At 45.8% G+C, this 18091-nt stretch overlaps 1 protein-coding gene across 6 annotated transcripts; it reads right to left on the minus strand.

Annotated features, from left to right (window-relative positions):
* Positions 1-3829: 3829 nt before the first annotated feature.
* On the minus strand, positions 3830-12252 carry LOC9271676 (phenylalanine ammonia-lyase-like). Of its 6 annotated transcripts, none has more exons than XM_066309866.1 (8): positions 11934-12252; positions 11414-11798; positions 11126-11316; positions 10571-10670; positions 9813-9920; positions 9158-9207; positions 6554-8680; positions 3830-5880 (listed from the first exon to the last, which is right to left on the minus strand). In XM_066309866.1, the coding sequence occupies exons 7-8, from the start codon at positions 6928-6930 to the stop codon at positions 4134-4136; spliced, it is 2124 nt and encodes a 707-aa protein (XP_066165963.1). In that variant the 5' UTR covers positions 6931-8680; positions 9158-9207; positions 9813-9920; positions 10571-10670; positions 11126-11316; positions 11414-11798; positions 11934-12252; the 3' UTR covers positions 3830-4133. The 6 variants fall into 6 exon arrangements, with proteins under 6 accessions (XP_066165963.1, XP_066165964.1, XP_066165960.1 ...); XM_066309867.1 differs by having other exon boundaries at positions 10279-10670; XM_066309863.1 differs by having other exon boundaries at positions 10992-11316.
* Between the last annotated feature and the right edge of the window lie 5839 nt (positions 12253-18091).

The raw sequence follows: 18091 nt of genomic DNA on the forward strand, positions 1-18091 counted from the left end.
AAAGGATTACACACATCGAGCAGTAACCTCGCTTAACGACGACGGAGTGGTAACCCGTAACCGGTGACCAACTGTGTTTGTAAACCTTGAGAATTGGATTGTTGGAATCGAGTATATGTTGGTGTCAATCACACACACTCAGTCTAGCTCAGTCGTTGGTGGTATTAGTTCAGTTGAGCAGTCCCTCTTTCATGTTAGAAAAAGGGCAGTTCGGTTGAACAATAGCACTATACTCGGAACTAGTGGAGTGGTAGTTGGAACCAACGTTCACAGGTAAGCGATATGTACATCCATCTACCTCCGAACCTGAGGTCAAACGGATGCTTTCCTCACCAACCCCTTTCTCTGCAGGACGGACGCATCACTATCTAATTCTTGACCGACCTTCCCTGGACTGTCAAGGGGGGCAAACTTATATCTAGCTTCGTTTGGTAGATGACAGCAACATGCTTTTCAACTTGTTTTTAGGTTGCTCAGGAAGCATCGCCTCCTGATTCATCTCAGCATCTCGATCTGCCTTTATCGATTTATCCTGAACCATGATTTGCCAGCTGCATTGCTGCAATGTGCATTTTAATCATCCCGTTTGTCGCTCCAGTTTGCACGTCCAACTGTACAGAGATGCAGAGAGCCCAACAGATCTCTGATCATTACACGAAACGAAATTCAGAGTTTCAGACGGATGAGAAATTAAGCCGCTCTTCCCTTTGTCAGCGCTAAGCATCTATGCGAGATTTGACTTCCATTCTCGACAGAAACTAACCACGATATGGGGCTTGCGGCGACATCACGGGATCCGCTGCATGCATGGACAGGCTGACTGCTAACGGCACCACATGCACGGTGTAGCAGCAGCAGACACGCACCAATCTACTCCTAGCTTAGCAATTAACATGGTGCATCATGGTTTGCGGCAACCACCAGTCCACCACCACCCTACATCCATATCTGTGGCAGTCTCGCTCCGATCGCTCAAGTGCTCATGCAAAGCTGCACGCGAGGCTGAACATGGACAGGAGATCGAAGGATGGATCGTGCTACGATCTCGCTAGCTCGTCTTGCATTGTTTGACGAAGTGAGAACAGAATCTCACACGTACGCTGTACCTAACCTGCGAGGCTGGAGTGCTGGACGGCCGCCATGTTGATGCCTCGACTGATCGAGTTTTTTGTCGGGGTTCAGTTTTGTCGTGAATTGGGGGAATATTCGGTGTGCTCATGTACTCATGTTCATGGCGATGGATTCATGGTCCTGAGCAGAGTATCTGTCTGCTCATAGGATGCTAGCAGAGTATCTGCAGGTACCATTTAGCTAAGCAAATACTCTCTCCATCCCTAAATATTTGACACCGTTGACTTTTTTAAATATGTTTGACTGTTCGTCTTATTAAAAAAATTTAAGTAATTACTAATTCTTTTTCTATCATTTGATTCATTGTTAAATATACTTTTATGCATACATATAGTTTTACATATTTCACAAAAGTTTTTAAATAAGACGAATAATCAAACATGTTTAAAAAAGTCAACGGCGTTAAATATTTAGGGAATGAAGGAGTAATATATTGCCGTACATGCATGTTCAGGCAGCTCATTTCTTTTTCTCAATTTGGCACGTAGGACGAATAATAATTGTCTGTCCATTTCTTCCAACCAAAGAAACACAAGGTTCTTTGGTCCTAAGAGTATTATTATAAATGCAGTCACATGGTTCATGACTAAACAATAGATGTATCAAGTATTTGACTTTCATCTGGATTATCAAATGAGCTATGACGCATTGGTGCGATGAAGAAACTATAGGAGTATGTTACTACGGTAATTTTCAAAATAGTTCCAACTATCAGCTACTTCCCCGTTTCAAAATATAGCAACATAGTATTAGAATAGTTCTTGTTATATCGGAACCCCACCCCCACCCTAGAAATTATTTCACCCAACTATTTTTTTCATCTTTTTGTGAATTTATTTAAAAATTCAAATAATTTGGGACCAAAATTGGTCATATCACTAACCCTCGATACAAATAGCGAAATGAGATTTTGAACCCTATGCCAGATTAGACATAATCTAGCACTGTGAACGTGGACAGAACCTTATCCACTCTACCTTACCACTTCCCCTCCACCGTCATTGTACCTTCCCACCACGTAAAAAAATCACACTGCCTAAAAACCACCCACCTAAAAGAATTATTTCCACGAGAAAATCAACCCTCTAGAAAAAACTGGAAGATAAAATTGAACCCCATAAAAACTTACGTCCATGTTTTTCATAATCCTGTTGCAAAGCATGAGTATAACATAGAAAGCTTTTGTTTATATGACGGTTCTTATAGTAGGGCCTAGAGCCGTACCTCCTATTCGACCAAGACATGACTTTGAGCCTTTGAGCATATCCTAACGGAAGGTGAACATTTTTCAACTTCTCTAACAGTTAAACTAGAAGAAGATCAAGCCATTCAGGAATGACATTGTGCCAACTAGGCAAGTAGTACTTGAGCTAGCTAGCCGGGTGGATATAATTAGAGCATACCATAAGGGGGGCGAATGGTACACGAAGAATGAGAAAGAAGCTTAGCGGATGCACCATTAGGTAAAAATATTCTCGTAGGAGATATCGAGGGGACTGTCCCAATCATTCTAGCAAGCTAGTGCCATCTATCCTAGGGGACCACCTAAATGTACAAATACTCCCTCCATACTCATAAAGGAAGTCGTTTAGGACAATGTTTAAGTCAAACCTTGGGAATATAAATCATAAATAACTCTCAAGTTGTTGAGTTTGAAAATGTAAAAAATATATAAATAGATTTGTATTGAAAAATACTTTCATACAAATATACATATATCACTTTTTAATAAATATTTTTATAGAAACAAGAAGTTAAAGTTGTGTTTTGGAGACCGTGTCGCTGTCCTAAACGACTTCCTTTATGAGTATGGAGGGAGTATACCTTATGGTTTCGATCTCTTCGGGATATTTTTTTTTCACTCCGTGTATACCTCTTGAGGCTGTATAAGGCAGCCCAATCCTGTAACAGAGACATGATACTTTTTACTGAAACAATGGTGGCAAGTGTCTGTCAATATATCTCAAGTTCACTTCACTTTTTGGAAATGAAACCTATCCCCTAATTTATTCTTGACCTTGGTTCCCAACAATGGTCATGGTCCATCTTAAACTCTCCAGGGCCCAGGCTAAAGTATTTCTCCATCGACTAAAAGAACCCCTAATTTGAAAAGTACACATAAATCGTATGCATAGTATTTGCATACGATACTTGTACGATGCAACATTTGCCAGCCAAATCCCATGGCATTTTCTGGCCGTTTCTAACGAAGAAACACATGAATCTCGTGTTTTTACTCTATATTAAGATATTAAGATATTAACAAATTTGGTTGTTAACACACATCCACCATCTGTTAGCAATCGTACAATGATCGTACACATAAATCGTATGCATAGTATTTTCTAATTTCCTCGTGTTGTTTTTGTAACAGTAACACTTCGTATCTCCGGTGGTAGGTAGGACGAGTGGACCTCTTAATCTGCGTTGGCTGATCGACAGTACTGACCGTCTGTTTCGCATCAAATCGTGCTCTGCACCTGCCAAGTAGCTACTGGTCCAGCAAGCATGAGCTGATGAGCACACGAGAGATTTCTGTCACTCTCACCCTTGAAAGAGGACAGCAGACAGACAACACCCAGCAAAACTATCTCTTGCAGAGTTGCAGTTCCCGCCATCAACCGATCGATATCAGTGATCAGTTCGAAAGAAGTGGACGTAACCAGTTCAGAGTTGAGATGACCAATTTCAACACATGTAATCAAGATAGCGCTATATTAGTATATTTCACTTGCAAAATACAACAACGGAATCAGAAAGCTGCCAGCCAAGGCCATGAACGCTGCAGGCGCCACGGCATTGCAGCAGCAATCTCACACGATTACAACACGGATAAATACAGCAAGCTCAAAAAGGAAAAAAAAAACACGGACGGAGAAACAACGTAATCTGCTGATGAGCGTACGAGAAGCCTTCAGGATCCTGAATTCCTCCCTTTCTTATTTCGGTGCACGTATCGTCTCTTCCTGGATCTTGTCGCGTTCGCGGGTGGACTGGTTCGATCAGCAGATGGGCAGGGGCTCGCCGTTCCACTCCTTGAGGCACTCGAGCATCGGGTCGATGAGCTTGCGCTCGCTGATGGCCAGGAACACCTTGTTGCACTCCTCGCCGGGGGACTTGAGCTTCTCTCCGGTGAGGTACACGCAGCCGAGCTCCTCGCGGACGAAGCGGTACAGCGGGAACGACCTGCTCTCCTTGATCCTGTTGGTGATCGGCGCGGTGCCGGTCTCGAACGCCACGCGCGCCGCCTCCATCTCCCTGGGCAGCGCCTCGCGGAGCTCCTCCTCGAACGCGGTGATCTTGGAGAACACGGAGGAGCCGTCGTCCTTCTCGGCGGGGCCGTTGGCGAGGGCGTGCTCGACGAGCACGGCGCGGATCTTGGTCATCAGCGGGTAGTTGGCGCTGCACGGGTCGTCGGCGTAGCTGTACACGGCCTCGCGGTCGATGGCGGTGAGCAGGGCCTTCTCGCTGAAGCGCGCGCTGTGGAGGCCGCCGGCGGGGCCCGTGGTGAGCACCTTCTTGGCCACCGTCGTCACGCAGTTCTTGACGGCGCTCTTGAGGTTCTCCTCCAGGTGGCGCAGGTCGACGGCCTGGCAGAGCGCAACCAGGTAGGTGGAGGACATGAGCTTGAGGATGTCCACCGCCTCGGCGGTCTTCCTGGCGGAGACGAGGCCGAGGGAGTTGACGTCCTGGTTGTGCTGCTCCGCGCTCTGGACGTGGTTGGTGACCGGGTTGGCGAGGAACTGGAGCTCCGAGCAGTAGGAGGCCATGGCGATCTCGGTGCCCTTGAAGCCGTAGTCCAAGCTCGGGTTGCGGCTGCCGGCCAGGTTTGACGTGAGCCCGTTGTTGTAGAACTCGTTGACCAGCTCGGAGAACTGGGCGAACATGAGCTTGCCGATGTTGGCGATGGCGAGGCGGGTGTTGTCCATGGACACGCCGATGGGCGTGCCCTGGAAGTTGCCGCCGTGCAGGGCCTTGCCGCGGTGGACGTCGATGACCGGGTTGTCGTTCACCGAGTTGACCTCGCGCTCGATCGACTTGGTGGCCGCGCGGATGACCTCGATCTGGGGTCCCAGCCACTGCGGCGACGTGCGGAGCGCGTACCTGTCCTGCTTCGGCTTCAGCAGCGGGTCCACCTCGTTCACCTTCTGCGCGTGCGGCATGAACGCGCTGCCGGCGAGGATGTGCTCCATGATGGCGGCGGCCTCGATCGAGCCCGGGTGGTGCTTCAGCTTGTGCGTCAGGTGGTCGGTGTACTCGGGCTTGCCGTTCATCACCTCGCAGAACACGGCGGACAGCACCTCGGACAGGACGGCGAGGACGTTCGCGTCGTAGAGCACCATGGCAGCGAGGGCCGAGCCCACGGAGGTGCCGTTCACGATGGCGAGACCTTCCTTGGGCTCCAGCCTGAAGAAGCCGCCCTGGATGCCGGCGATCTTGAACGCCTCGGCGGCGTCCACCTTCTTGCCATCGACGGTCACCGCCTGCGCGTTGGGGCGCCCGGTGATGAGGCCGGCAATGTAGGACAGCGGCACGAGGTCGCCGGACGCCGTGATGGTGCCTCGGAGCGGCAGGCATGGGCTGACCCCGGTGTTGATCAGCTTGGTGATCGCCTCGAGGATCTCGAAGCGGATGCCCGAGTAGCCCTGGAGCAGGGTGTTGATGCGCACAAGCATCGCCGCACGCGACACCTCCGACGGCAGCGAGTTGCCATCGGAGCCGTTGCCGAAGATTCCGGCATTGAGATGCCTGCAGGGCCGTGAAACAGAGCAATTCTTTCAGCTTTGCAACCTCTCAGTATACTGTGGGTGAAAGAAGACTATGTACTAATTACGTTTCACAAATATCTACTGAAAATTAACCTGTTTGTTCGTCCATGATTGGAGTTAATCAGTTACTACTACTACTCCATCCGCCCTAAAATATAAGTATTTTTAGAACAGTGCGAAGTCAAACTTTTTAAATTTTAACCATTAATAGCAAATAAATTAAAAAGATTAATCATGTAAATTTGATGTTACTATATTTATCATTAAGCGAGCTATCATAATATGCAACTCTCTTTATTTAAAACATCTTACTTTTATAGATATTGTTGGTCAAAGTAAATACTTGTATTTTGGGACTAACTAACTATTCGAGATCTTTCGTTTTGCTTCAACATTCATGTCCTCTGTTGTGGTACTACCTAACATGGCAGTAGTAGTGTAGTACAGCAGCTAAAAACAAGTGGCACGCAGTTCTAAAATCTGCAGCTCTGCATCAGACCGAGAGGTAGTACGTGCACACCAAGATAACTGCAACAACTGGCCGTTCACCGACGCACGGAGGTTGCACATGATGGCATTATCATCGGAAGCAACAAAACGACTCGTACGTACAGTAAAATGGCTCTTTGATTAGTGATTTTTTTTTACTGTACCTGAGCAGCTCAACTTGGAGGGCCTGGCCGTCCTTGGTGCGGCGGTGGGAGGTGCCGCCGAAGCCGGTGGTGACGCCGTAGATGTCGCCGCCGTGGGCGATGCAGTTGAGGATCCACTCGCTGCTGGCCTTGACGCGGGGGCGGGCCTCCTCGTCCAGCTCGACCACCACGCCGGAGGCGTCCTTGGCCGCGGAGACGGCGGCCACCTGGCCGACGCGGAGGCTGGACCCCTCGATCTTCACCACGGCCTCCCGTGACTGCGCCACCATGCGCTTCACCTCGTCCAGGTGGCTCCCCGTCATCTCCAGCGCCGCCTTGCCCCACGACAGCGGGTCGCTCGCGACGAACCCCGTGGCGTCGGCGGTCTGGCTCGCCATCTCTCCGAGCGGTGGTGGCGAACAACGACGAGGAGGAGGAGGAGGAGCTGGGTGGTGGTGGAAGAAGAGCTGAGACTATAGAGAGGCTGCTGTGTGCTCTTCTTGGAGGGAAACGGAGTGCGGGAGATCGCTTAAATAGCAGACGGGTGACCAGCTGGGTTTTGGTGAGGCCGGGTGTTGGTGGATTAGTTGGTGACTGGTAAGGTGTATGGTGGATTGGTGGATCGAAACTTAATGCTTTTTTATTGATTTTTTAAGCATTTCAATTGAACGTCAAGTAGTCCAGTGTACTAGTACTATGCTTTTGGTTGGGAAATTGGAAATGAGTCTACTGGAACACGAATGTAAATATGTCATAAGGCCTACTCTCTCCGTCTAAAAAAAATCAACCGATCCCTCTTAAGATAATGAATCTGGACATCCTCTTCTGGTTGAATTATTTTTGGGATGGAGGGAGTAACTTGCGTGGAGGCAGTTCAACTACAGTGAGACTCAAGGGGACGAGAGACTAACCGTGTCTGAAGGAAGATGCTTTCTGCTAGCAGTTGCCACTACATCGTCGTTGTTGAATCCAACAGACGGTATGGTTTAACTGCTATTACTAGCTTACAAGTATAAGCTCCACTCTACTTAGTGTCAGCTGAAAGATTAGGATGTGTTCTGGAGTGAGGGTTTAGAACCTTACTCCTTAACACGCAAAACGAAGAAGCATTTAGCATATAATTAATTAAGTATTAACTAAAATAGATTAATATAATTTTTTAAAGTAACTTTCGTATAGAAAATTTTTTTAAAAACGCACAGTTTAGCAGTTTGAAAAATGTGCGCGTGGAAAATGAAGGAGGTAAGTTGGAAAACTAGAGATAAGAACTCAGCCTAAGGTAAGATGAGAAAATCATTAACATATTATTAATTAAGTTTTTAATTATTTAAAACTTAAGAGTAGATTTATATGATATTTTTAAACAATTTGTATATAAAATAGTAATATAATTTAGCAGTTTTTTAAACACAGTACAAACGCCGATGTTTAACAACACACGCACACTCACCCATATGAACACATGTGCACGCATCCTATCTCTATGAATACATTCAGAAAATAAACTAACAATTTTAAGATTGACTAGTAATCGTGCACGTGCAAGACACGTTTTGGAAAGATAAAATGTTGGCATAAAATCTTTTATAATATAAGCTTACACGAAGATGAACTCTTTGATGATTCTTTCAGATCAAATCACATATGTTGCTGAATTCCATAACTCTATTTCTAAGTGATTAAGAACTGTCGGGAATAAACAGTGTCCACCCTAGAGAAGCATGCACTGAAGATGTGCAATATTAGTCACAACATCTGCAGTAGGCCTTAGTATATTATCATCATCCAATAATTATTTTTTCTGGTATAAAAGGAGTAGATGAAGACAAGAAACTAATTACCAGAGATAACCACCTTAGTAAATTATCCTGGAAACTCTTAAATCCAAACGATTGTAGATAAATGAACATAGTAATAATGTTATAGGCTTTTCAACCATGTACATCTTCAGTTTTCCTATGCAGCTGGTCGTTAATAATTAATAAAACATGTGAATCGACAAAAAGCATCATACCAAAAGATTCTATAAATGTGCAAAAAGTCAACATGGTGAAAGAAAGAGTATAAACTCACATGCCACATTCCATACATGGTGAAAGCAAGACAATAAACTCACCCATGCCACATTTCTTGCTAGGAGCATATGCTCTGTTCATATATCATGAGAGAATGGTCAGTACTCAGTAGTACAAATAACAACCAATCCCATAGAATAATTATGTATTCATGCATCAGTGTAACTTCAGTTTTACATTCAATAAGGAATACTTATCTAAAATGAAGACTAAAATGAGAGGATTAGGGTTATACTCATCATTTACTTTCTGGTAAACAAAAAATTGTAAATATCCAGGTGGATACATATGTTTTTCTCAGGGGAACAACTAACGATGCCATGAAAACTTTTTCCTCACACTTTCCTCCCTCTGAAGATAACACCCCCCGGCCCGATCTGAGCAGTTAATATTGCTAATAAAAGGATGCATGGGCCATGGTTCCAATGTTATACGGAAACATTAACATAAACTATTGAAACTGAATGGTGAGCTATTTCTGCAGTATAAAATTCACATTTATATGTGCATAGATGAATGAACAGTACATACTTGAAAGCATGAATGTTACCTGTGAAGCAATTGCAGAGCAGTAAATTGAGTGCTTTGCAAATAAATTTCCTGCAAAAAGAAGAAAAGTAGCAACTGAACACCCATATCAAAAAGAGTTATGGGTTGAACCATATCACTCTTACATCAAAATTATGTGGAGAAAGCATACCTTTTGACCCAAAATTCTTAGTATTTGTTTTAGGTAACTTATTAATGCCCATACAAACTAAATTGAAGGAAGTTTTCTTTACATGGTTTCTACCTTTTTACCTGGTGAGCTTATCAACCACCCCAAATATCATTTTTCAGAGTTCTTGCCCCAACAGAGAGAAACAATATGAAAGTATATTTACAATGACTACTGTTACATATTGGAAAAGGAATCGAATGGCAATGCACATGCATATAGCTATATCAAAATCCTTTTTTGCGCGGAGATATATCAAAATATTCATACTAAAACCAGCAACGAAAATAATTTGTGTGAATTAAAATAAAAAAGTGGTTTAGATAGTTAATTGTGGATTGAAGAAATAAATATAAGGATGCAATGGCGACACATATTCATTTTATATCTTCTATTATTCAGCATAGGAATGGTTTCAGATTTTTCAGGTTTTACAGATAGAAGCAATAACAATATTCCAATATAAACACAAGAGGAACACTCTTACTTGTTGGTGACATCTATAAACGGGAGGCACCAGGGTGTCAATTTAGCTTTCTAGCGTTCATGTCCTACTTATAAAAATCATCCCAGCATTGTTGTTTGCCTGAATTAGCTGTAGAAAAAAATATTATTGAATGGATACACAAATTATCTCTAGAAAAAGTCTGCACTACAAAACATAGAAACATGATGTAGTATATCAATTTTAACATATAGAATCAATAAATCACACTAATCTGCTCTGCTTGCTGGGCCTCACAGCTCATAACGACAACAACCGCACATTTCTTCGGAATTTTGATCATTGCAAGCATGTCATATGCTCTCTGTAAATGTAATGTGCATGGGTGTCATATCGGGTTGCTATTCAAAATTCATATAAAAAAATTTATACTGCACCACTGTGAGTTTATGACTTACATATTTATGCTAACTGTATCCAAATGAGATTATAATCATTTTCAGCTTACCTCTAATAGTAATAGAGGCAGACCAATTTATTGCTCCATATGCTTCCTTTCTTCTGCTAGGACCGCTACATGTACTCTCAATTCTTTTGAAGCACTCATTCCTTTTGTCAGCAGTGAGGGAGGGATACTTCGTTCTAGCATGTTTTCTACTTAATTTGAGTCAACTTAAATTTTAGTTTCTACATGATGATGTTCCATATCTTTTTTTTGGGGAGGAGGAGAGGTGTGGTAAGCAGAACAGAACAGAACATGACCGAAGAGGGAAAAGATCAGCTATAGGAAAGCATAATACCAGTGACATAATTGCAGGAGGCTGACTTGACCAGCCTCCTTTTCTGCCTCCACCAATTGTTATTTATATGCATTCTTTTATCAGCAAGCGCCCATTGATCCTGCAATTCATGCATTAGAAAACAAAATTAAGACTAATCAAATACAGCTGACAATAACAAATTAGCTAGCTGCATATTATATTTTCTAGCTCTTCGACTCCTAACCATTATGCATGAACCATGCTTACGCCCTTGCGCAGAATAAAGGCTTACATTTTTGCATAGCAGAAAGGCATGATTCTTTGCCTCAATTATTTTTTCACATCATGATTAGTGGCAAGCAATATTGAACAGTAAAGGAAAATATTCACATTGTTCACAGTGACTAATACAGTATCAAGTTTGAAAGAAATACAAAGAAATCACCTAGAGAAAACTCACATAGATTACGTAAGCAACCTGTACCACTAATGAAAACATCCAATAACACTTCGAGCAAAACATTGGTTATAATTAGCAGTTATTCAGTCAAATTGTCCCAATATTTCTGGATTGGTCTTCAGATGAAAAATCACATGTTACTCGTAATGTAGCGGCAAGCAACTTGACTGCAGCTTCTCCATACTTTTCACCATTTCTACAACTTGACTGCCTAGTGCTGTTTGACAGCTTCCAACTCTTGGAGAATCCCTCGTGATTCAGCATCAAGCATGACATAACAGGAATAGTATCAGCAATCACCGCAGCATCGTGGTACCATGGCCACCTGTGGGCGCCAGCAATTATAAGCAACATCGTGGCAAATTTGTAGAAGATTTGCAATCAAAATTGACACTAAACCAAGAGATTATTAGGGTAAATACCTAGGGTTGATGAACGTCTCTGTGACGGCAATCAGGCAGAAGTCAAGGGCCACAATATGGTGTTGAAGAAGGTGGTGGTCTGGCAACCTGGATGTTGGCCTCGGCAGTGAAGCTGCAAAGGGGCACAGGACAGCGACTACACGGTGGAGTGGACTGCGATCTGGCGGTGAGGGGCTCAGGTGGTGAACACAACAATGGAGCCTGCTGCAGACTCATGGCAGAAGGGCTCAGGGTTGGAGGGCCTCGGCGGCGGAGCAGCCAGATCCACACGATCTCGGGGTGGTGGCCTTGGCAGCGGAGCGGCTGGATCGGGCCATTTGGCAATCAAGCGTTGATCGCTGAAGTCCGCTGCTTTGCATCGAGCGAGGGAGATCGCGATTGAGGTCTGAGCGCATAGAAACATATCAAACTTCAACAAAAATGGAAAATTATGGTCACTTGTTTTTAGATCGTGTTCGTACGGAGAAGATTAGGGATTAGGGAAAGAGACAGGATTTGAGGGACTTATTGAGGGACTTACTTGATGAGGGGCCGAGGCCTGCTCCGGCGGCGGCTCCGAGTAAGAGTCCGGCGGAGCTCCGGCAGAGCTCCGGCAAGGATGCGGCAGAGCGGCGGCAGCAGGGAGGAGGAGGCATGAGCGAAGAGGTCGGCCGTGTCGGTGGGGATGGGGAAGAAGCAAGACCCGGAGGTGGGAAAGAAGAAGGACCCGGCGGCGGCTACGGCATGGCGCGGAGGAGCGGCGGCAGCGGGGAGGAGCTCCTGCCAGGACGCGGGGAGGAGGAGGAGCGAGCGAGGAGGAGAGGTGCGGTCTTCGGGGCTGCGGGTGGATGAGGAGCAATGTCTTCGCGCGTGCAATCCTCGGGTGCCAAATCGTGAGGTGGAAAAAGTTGTGCGCGGATGGACGGCTCAGATTAATCCGGGTGATTTGGCCTGTAGCATTGGAGGGGGGCAACTCCTCCTTTTTATATTAGTATAGATGAAATCAGTACAAACGATTCACTATCGATGGGTTACAACATCTTTTTTTTAGATAATGGATATTTTATACCCGGCTTCATCTATCAAAAGATAGACTCATGCCAATTATAACAAACGTTCTTACAGAGTAACACTTGGAAACAAAACCGAGATAAAAGTTCAGACGACTAAAGACCGATGTGTCTAGCTGATAACCATCCATTGGAACTAAAAAATTGCAAAGCTGATGACTCAAGATGTTGCGATGCCGCGATCAACTGTGAACGCAAATCCTCAATGCCGTTGCAGCTTCGCCCATTAGGTTACAACATCTACCACTGAATAAATAATTAATCATACCATAAAGAACCTAACAATTGAGTTAGGCTTACTTCGCTATCATTTAATAGCTTGAAAAACATGATAATAAAAATTGAGCTAAAATATGTATCTCAATCGGAAACAAACGGGGCACGGTAGATTCGTCATTTCTCCCCACGGTGCTAGATACGGGGGGTTGATCCCGATCTCGTGTCGTCAGTACGTGCTCAACAACCATAGGGCCACGGTAGATTTGTCATTCGAGTGTGCTGGTGTTGGTGACTTGGTGTTGGCCGCTGAACGCTAATGGTTTCGCCCGCCGTCACGTTGCACAGCGGGGGCCAAACTTTACACAGCACCGTTTCGGCGTCGCGAGATCAAGAGCGGTGCAGGTGCAAATCTCACCAACCCTGAAAGGGGGAAACGAGGGTTGTTGTGTTTCACTTTTTTAAATTTTCCTTGGGCACCCAACTGTTGCGAACCAGGGTTGTTGGCACTTGAGGAGGTCCAATTATTGTGCGTCTCGGCTAGTAGTACTAGTTGTCTTTCATCGCTAAGGGCCATTTCTGGTGTCTTTAATTACGTGCACATAACGTCACACGATGGCCATCTAATTAAGCGCCTGTCAAAAACTAATTGCCCCAATTAAACACTTGCCACTACTGACATATACGAACAAATGAGCAATAACGGAAGGTCTCATCTCATAATATAAACAGTTGCAAGTATCAAGAACACTTCAATTTTATCAGTTAGGAGCAGTTCTGTTAGCCGATAACGACATATGCAGTATTACAGGCATACTTAAGAAGATTGATGTCTACAGTACTATTATCTTTCTGCATTCTCTCTCATTATATATACAAGACCATATGATTAGTCCGCATATCATACTCTTATTTAAAAAATAAAAATTAGTTAGAGCCTCATACATGAAAAAGAATCCATGAACAGAAGTACCTCTACTTTCTTTTGCCACACAAATGCAAAATTCATGTCACGGTATACAAATACAAAAGAGACTTATACATCAGTTGTGAGTTAGAAATGTAATGTATCTAAAGCAGTGAAAAAAAAACTTTTTCACCATCAGAATGCACTACGTCATCAAAGAAATATTGGCGGTCCGATTTTCTGTTACGAATGATATGAGCCGTCAAATTCCTTGATTGGCAAAACATCTTCTATATCCTTCGTAAAAGTTCTTTCACAATCAAACCCTTCCACATCCCTGTTCTTATTATTTCCATTTTCACCCCTACTTTCAGACTACCACGCTGCCGTGCGTGCCGCTTCCTTCTCGCCCCTCGTTGCACCGCCGCCACTCTTGAGAGGCCAAGACGCCGACTCCTTCTCCGCCCGCCGTCTCTTGTGATTGTCTTCTCCTCCCCAATGCAACCACCGCTTCCTCCACTCCCACTCCCGTCGCCGTCACGCCTCCTAGCCTTATTCCCTCCCCATCTCCAAAGCGTCGCATCTCCTCCCAATCTCCACCACATTAGTTGTGGGTTCGTACTTCCATGAAAAATAAACAGGCCCAACAATATATCACGCAGACAAATCAATGGTATAGGTAGACTTATTGAATTCTGCCTAATCAATAGTATAGATAGACTTCTCATCCCTTTTAATTTTATATTGCAATCTACAAACAAATCAATCTAAACTTTTTAATAACTAGCACGAAAAAAATACATGTGTGTTACAATGGAAAAACTTTAATCTATCATGCTAAATCGTGCAACAAGTGCTTAGGGACACTCTGCCGCCGCGGCACCGCGGGGCCGGTGAGGTGGTGATGCTAGCTCATAGGTACCGGTTCGTTTGAAACCGACACCTATTGATTGTCCCACATCTTTGCTTGGTGGAAAATCATGAAAACGGCTACCTTTGAGTAACTGTTGGTGAAAACGACTACCTTTGAGTATATGTAGGTGCTGATTTTAAATAAAACCGACATCTATGCTGTGAGTACCATTTTTTAGAAGAATCAATAGCTATAATATATTTATAGGTCTAGGTTTTTAAAAATCGACACATATACTAATATTGTAGTTGCTGGTTTTAAAAAAACTAGCAGGAGCTGACCGAATCCAACTAACCTTATCTACTCCCAGACATCCTTATCCCCACACTTGCTCCCACTCCTTCCTCCTCCTCCATACCGCCTCCAACGCGCCTCGTTGGCCTCATCGTCGCGGCCCTCCTCTTCCCTCTCCCTCTCGCATCTCCCCCGCGCAGCGGTGGCTGTGGCTCCCTAGCGGCGTGACGGCTCGTGATCTGGCCCTCGAGCTCAGGACCTCCACAACGGCGAGGAGAAGGTCTAGAGAGGAGCAGCGGCGGCCTCCCCGCTCTCCCCTCCCACCCCTCTCATCTCATGTGTGATTTATTTTGTGATTTTGCCTCTCCTCTCATTACCTAAGTGATTTATTTTGTGATTTTCAATTGAATTGTCTCGTGTCCTGTGATTTATTTTGGGATGATTTTTTGATGATTCCGATTATATTGGGATTTAGTTTTTAGGTTAGATTTTTGATGAGTTGGGCTTGGTTGTGGGATCTTTAGAGCGGACCCACGTTGACACGGGCAGACGACAGATGAAGCGGATAGGAGGTGCACACGATGCGGACGACAGACTAAGATGGTCGAAAAACCTCCCTGAAGTTTTACGTATTTTTTAATTAGATATAAATGTATACTCGTAGTATATACATCCAGTAAATAATACCATAAAAGTTGTTAAATTTTAATGGGCCTAATTAATACTGATAAAATAGGAGCATGTAGTTATCAAATTCAGGTGGGGAAACCCTCCCCTCCTGTCACCAATAAAAAAAAGAGTATATCTAGCATAAAGTTGTCAAATGGCCAGAGTTGATTCACAACAAACCTACGAATCCAACCATTTGGAAGTACCTGGTAATAAAAGAGAAGAACATCAGATGACGTCGTTCCAAAGCTTAGCAAAAGTTCGGTGTGAATCTTATTCCAGCACGCAGCAGCTAGCAGTTGAAAGCTGAAACTACCAGGCAAAGTGAAACCGATGCACCCAGCCACCCACGCACACGGCTCCAAAATTTGTAGGCCAACAAAAATGTACCGCTATGCTAAACAGTAAACATAAACGCCTTCCCTAACCTGCATAGCCGAGCCGTTGATCCACCAGAACTTTTGAAGCACATCTGAATCTGACGTGAATGTATGTACAATTGTACACCCTGTATCCGACTAGTTAGGACATGTACAATGAATATTTTTTAACGAATCTAACACTTTAGAGTGTGCCAATTTCATGAATATAACATGAGAAAAATTGTACAGAGTAAAAAGTAAAATTTTTATACGAAGAGAAAAGCTGTGATATAAATTGTGCTCGGTCTCAGGCACAACTGCAAATGTGTGATGATGATGGAGTGAGCTTCTGAAAGTTGCATGTCGCAAACTTAAGACGACAGTTATGCAATTTTTTACTAACTATAGATGAAGATTCACAAATAGACTTGAATAACTGTTTTCTCATTATCTTAGTTTGGTCACTTGTTTTATGCTTTGGTGTGTTTAATTTTATTTGAAGTAAACTCTTTATTTCTTTATTGAGTGCTAGATTGTAATATTTAGCTATAGCTCTATTAATCAAAGGGCGGGATGTATCTATTCCATTATTTAAAAAAAAATTATGCCAGGTGTTTTGCTCCTACTAGGACCCAAGTTTTGGCCTCTATTTTCATGAGGAATAAGTTCACTTTGGGTCCCTCTATTTGTCGCCCAGTCCGATTTTCGTCCCTTGACTGCAAAACCGGGTATAACTCGTCCCCCAACTTACGAAAACCGGGCACATAAGGTCCTAAGGTGGTTTGGATAGCGGTTTTGGCTGACGTGGCGTCTACGTGGCAGGTTTGACTAGGTATCCGTCCCATGTGGCATTGACGTGGCGTTTACGTGGCAATTATATCTCGGAAAAATAATAAAAACCATGGGCCCACATGTCAACTGCACAAAAAAATAATTTTAAAATGGTGGGGCCCACGTGGACCCACATGTCAGCTACACAACAAATAAATATGGTGGGGGGCCCCACATGTCATTCCCTCTCCCCTCTCGGCTCTCTCTCCTCTTCTTCTTCCCTATGCTTCCTTCTCTTTCTTCTCTATCCTCTCTCTCTCCTGCATACGGTCGGCACGAAGAAGGCCGGCGCGGCGGCGCGACGGCGGCCAGAGCGGCGACAAAGAGCCTGCGGGCCGGAGGAGGATGGAGGCAGTGGGACGGTGAGGGAGGAGCCTGAGTGACGGCTACGAGGGCGCGCGGGGGAAAGAGGGAGGGAGAGGCGGTGGCTCGGAGGTAGACTGCGCCGGTGGCGTGCGAGGTCGCTGCCCGCCTCCAGTCGGCCAGCGCGTGCTGCCTCCTCTCAAGCAGGTCCTCGCGAGCCGCCGCTCCTCTCCCGTCGGCCGCCCCGACGAGCTCGCCTCATCCCTTGCGGCGCTCCCGTCGGCCTGCCCTCTCGCCGGCGCGGCGCGCTGCCTCTTCTCCAGCCAACCCCCGCGAGCCGCCGCTCCTCTCCCGCCGGCCGCCCCGACGAGCTTGCCTCATCCCTCGCGTCGCTCCCATCGGCCGTCCTCTCGCCAGCGCGGCGCACCGCCGCCCTTCTTCCTCCCACCCGTCGGCCGGCTCGACGAGCTTGCCCCCTCCCTCGCGGCGCTCCCGTCGGCCTCGTCTCCCACCGGCCACCCTGCGTGTCACAAACGACTCCTGCGGTCAGTGGAGTCGAAGGCGTCCTCCTGCTCGTCTCTAGGTCCCTTTGAGCGACTCCTGGAGTCTGGCAGATACGTCTCGCCACTGCCCGGCTCTGTGCCACTGGAACTGCTGCTGCTGTGGTCGCGGCTGCCACTGGGAGTAGCAGACAACCAACCTCCGTTGCCACTGGCTGGACCCCTGGCGGCTGACGCTGGAGCGAAGGAGAGAGCGGATGCGGGAGCTGGCACTGGAACTGGAGCTGGGGCTGGAGCTAGAGCTGCGGGAATTGCGGGCGGAGGTGGGTTCCTGGGCGCAAGCTGAATGCGCACGGGTGCAGTCGTCGTCTTGCGGGGCGTGGTGCGGATCCGGACTCTTCCTGGCGCTGGGAGACCCTTCAACTGAGTATTCTCCTTCTTCAGGCGTGCTATCTCATCCTTCAGAGCTATGATCCTCACTAGCTTCCCATCGTTCAAGGCCTTGGACGCCTTGTGCAGATCCGAGTGCATCCTGTCCATTCCCCTCATCACAGCACACATGTGACCAAAGGTGGTGTCGTTCTCGCCAGCTGTCGGACGGAAAGTACTGACCTCATCACCGCTGGCTCGACGAGGGTGAAATCGGTACGCCGTGTCGTGGAAGATGTAGTTGTGGCGCTCCCGTAGTCTGGCC

This window comes from Oryza sativa, chromosome 4, assembly GCF_034140825.1.
Source record: "Oryza sativa Japonica Group chromosome 4, ASM3414082v1".
Lineage (NCBI taxonomy): Eukaryota > Viridiplantae > Streptophyta > Magnoliopsida > Poales > Poaceae > Oryza > Oryza sativa.

What these genes read in the sequence shown, in the direction of transcription:
- LOC9271676 (XM_066309868.1), bottom strand. Translation starts at nt 6,930, where the DNA reads ATGGCGAGCCAGACCGCCGACGCCACGGGGTTCGTCGCGAGCGACCCG. An exon ending in CTCCAAGTTGAGCTGCTCAG is followed by an intron (nt 5,881 to 6,553) that starts GTACAGTAAAAA and finishes ACGGCCCTGCAG; the next exon opens with GCATCTCAATGCCGGAATCT.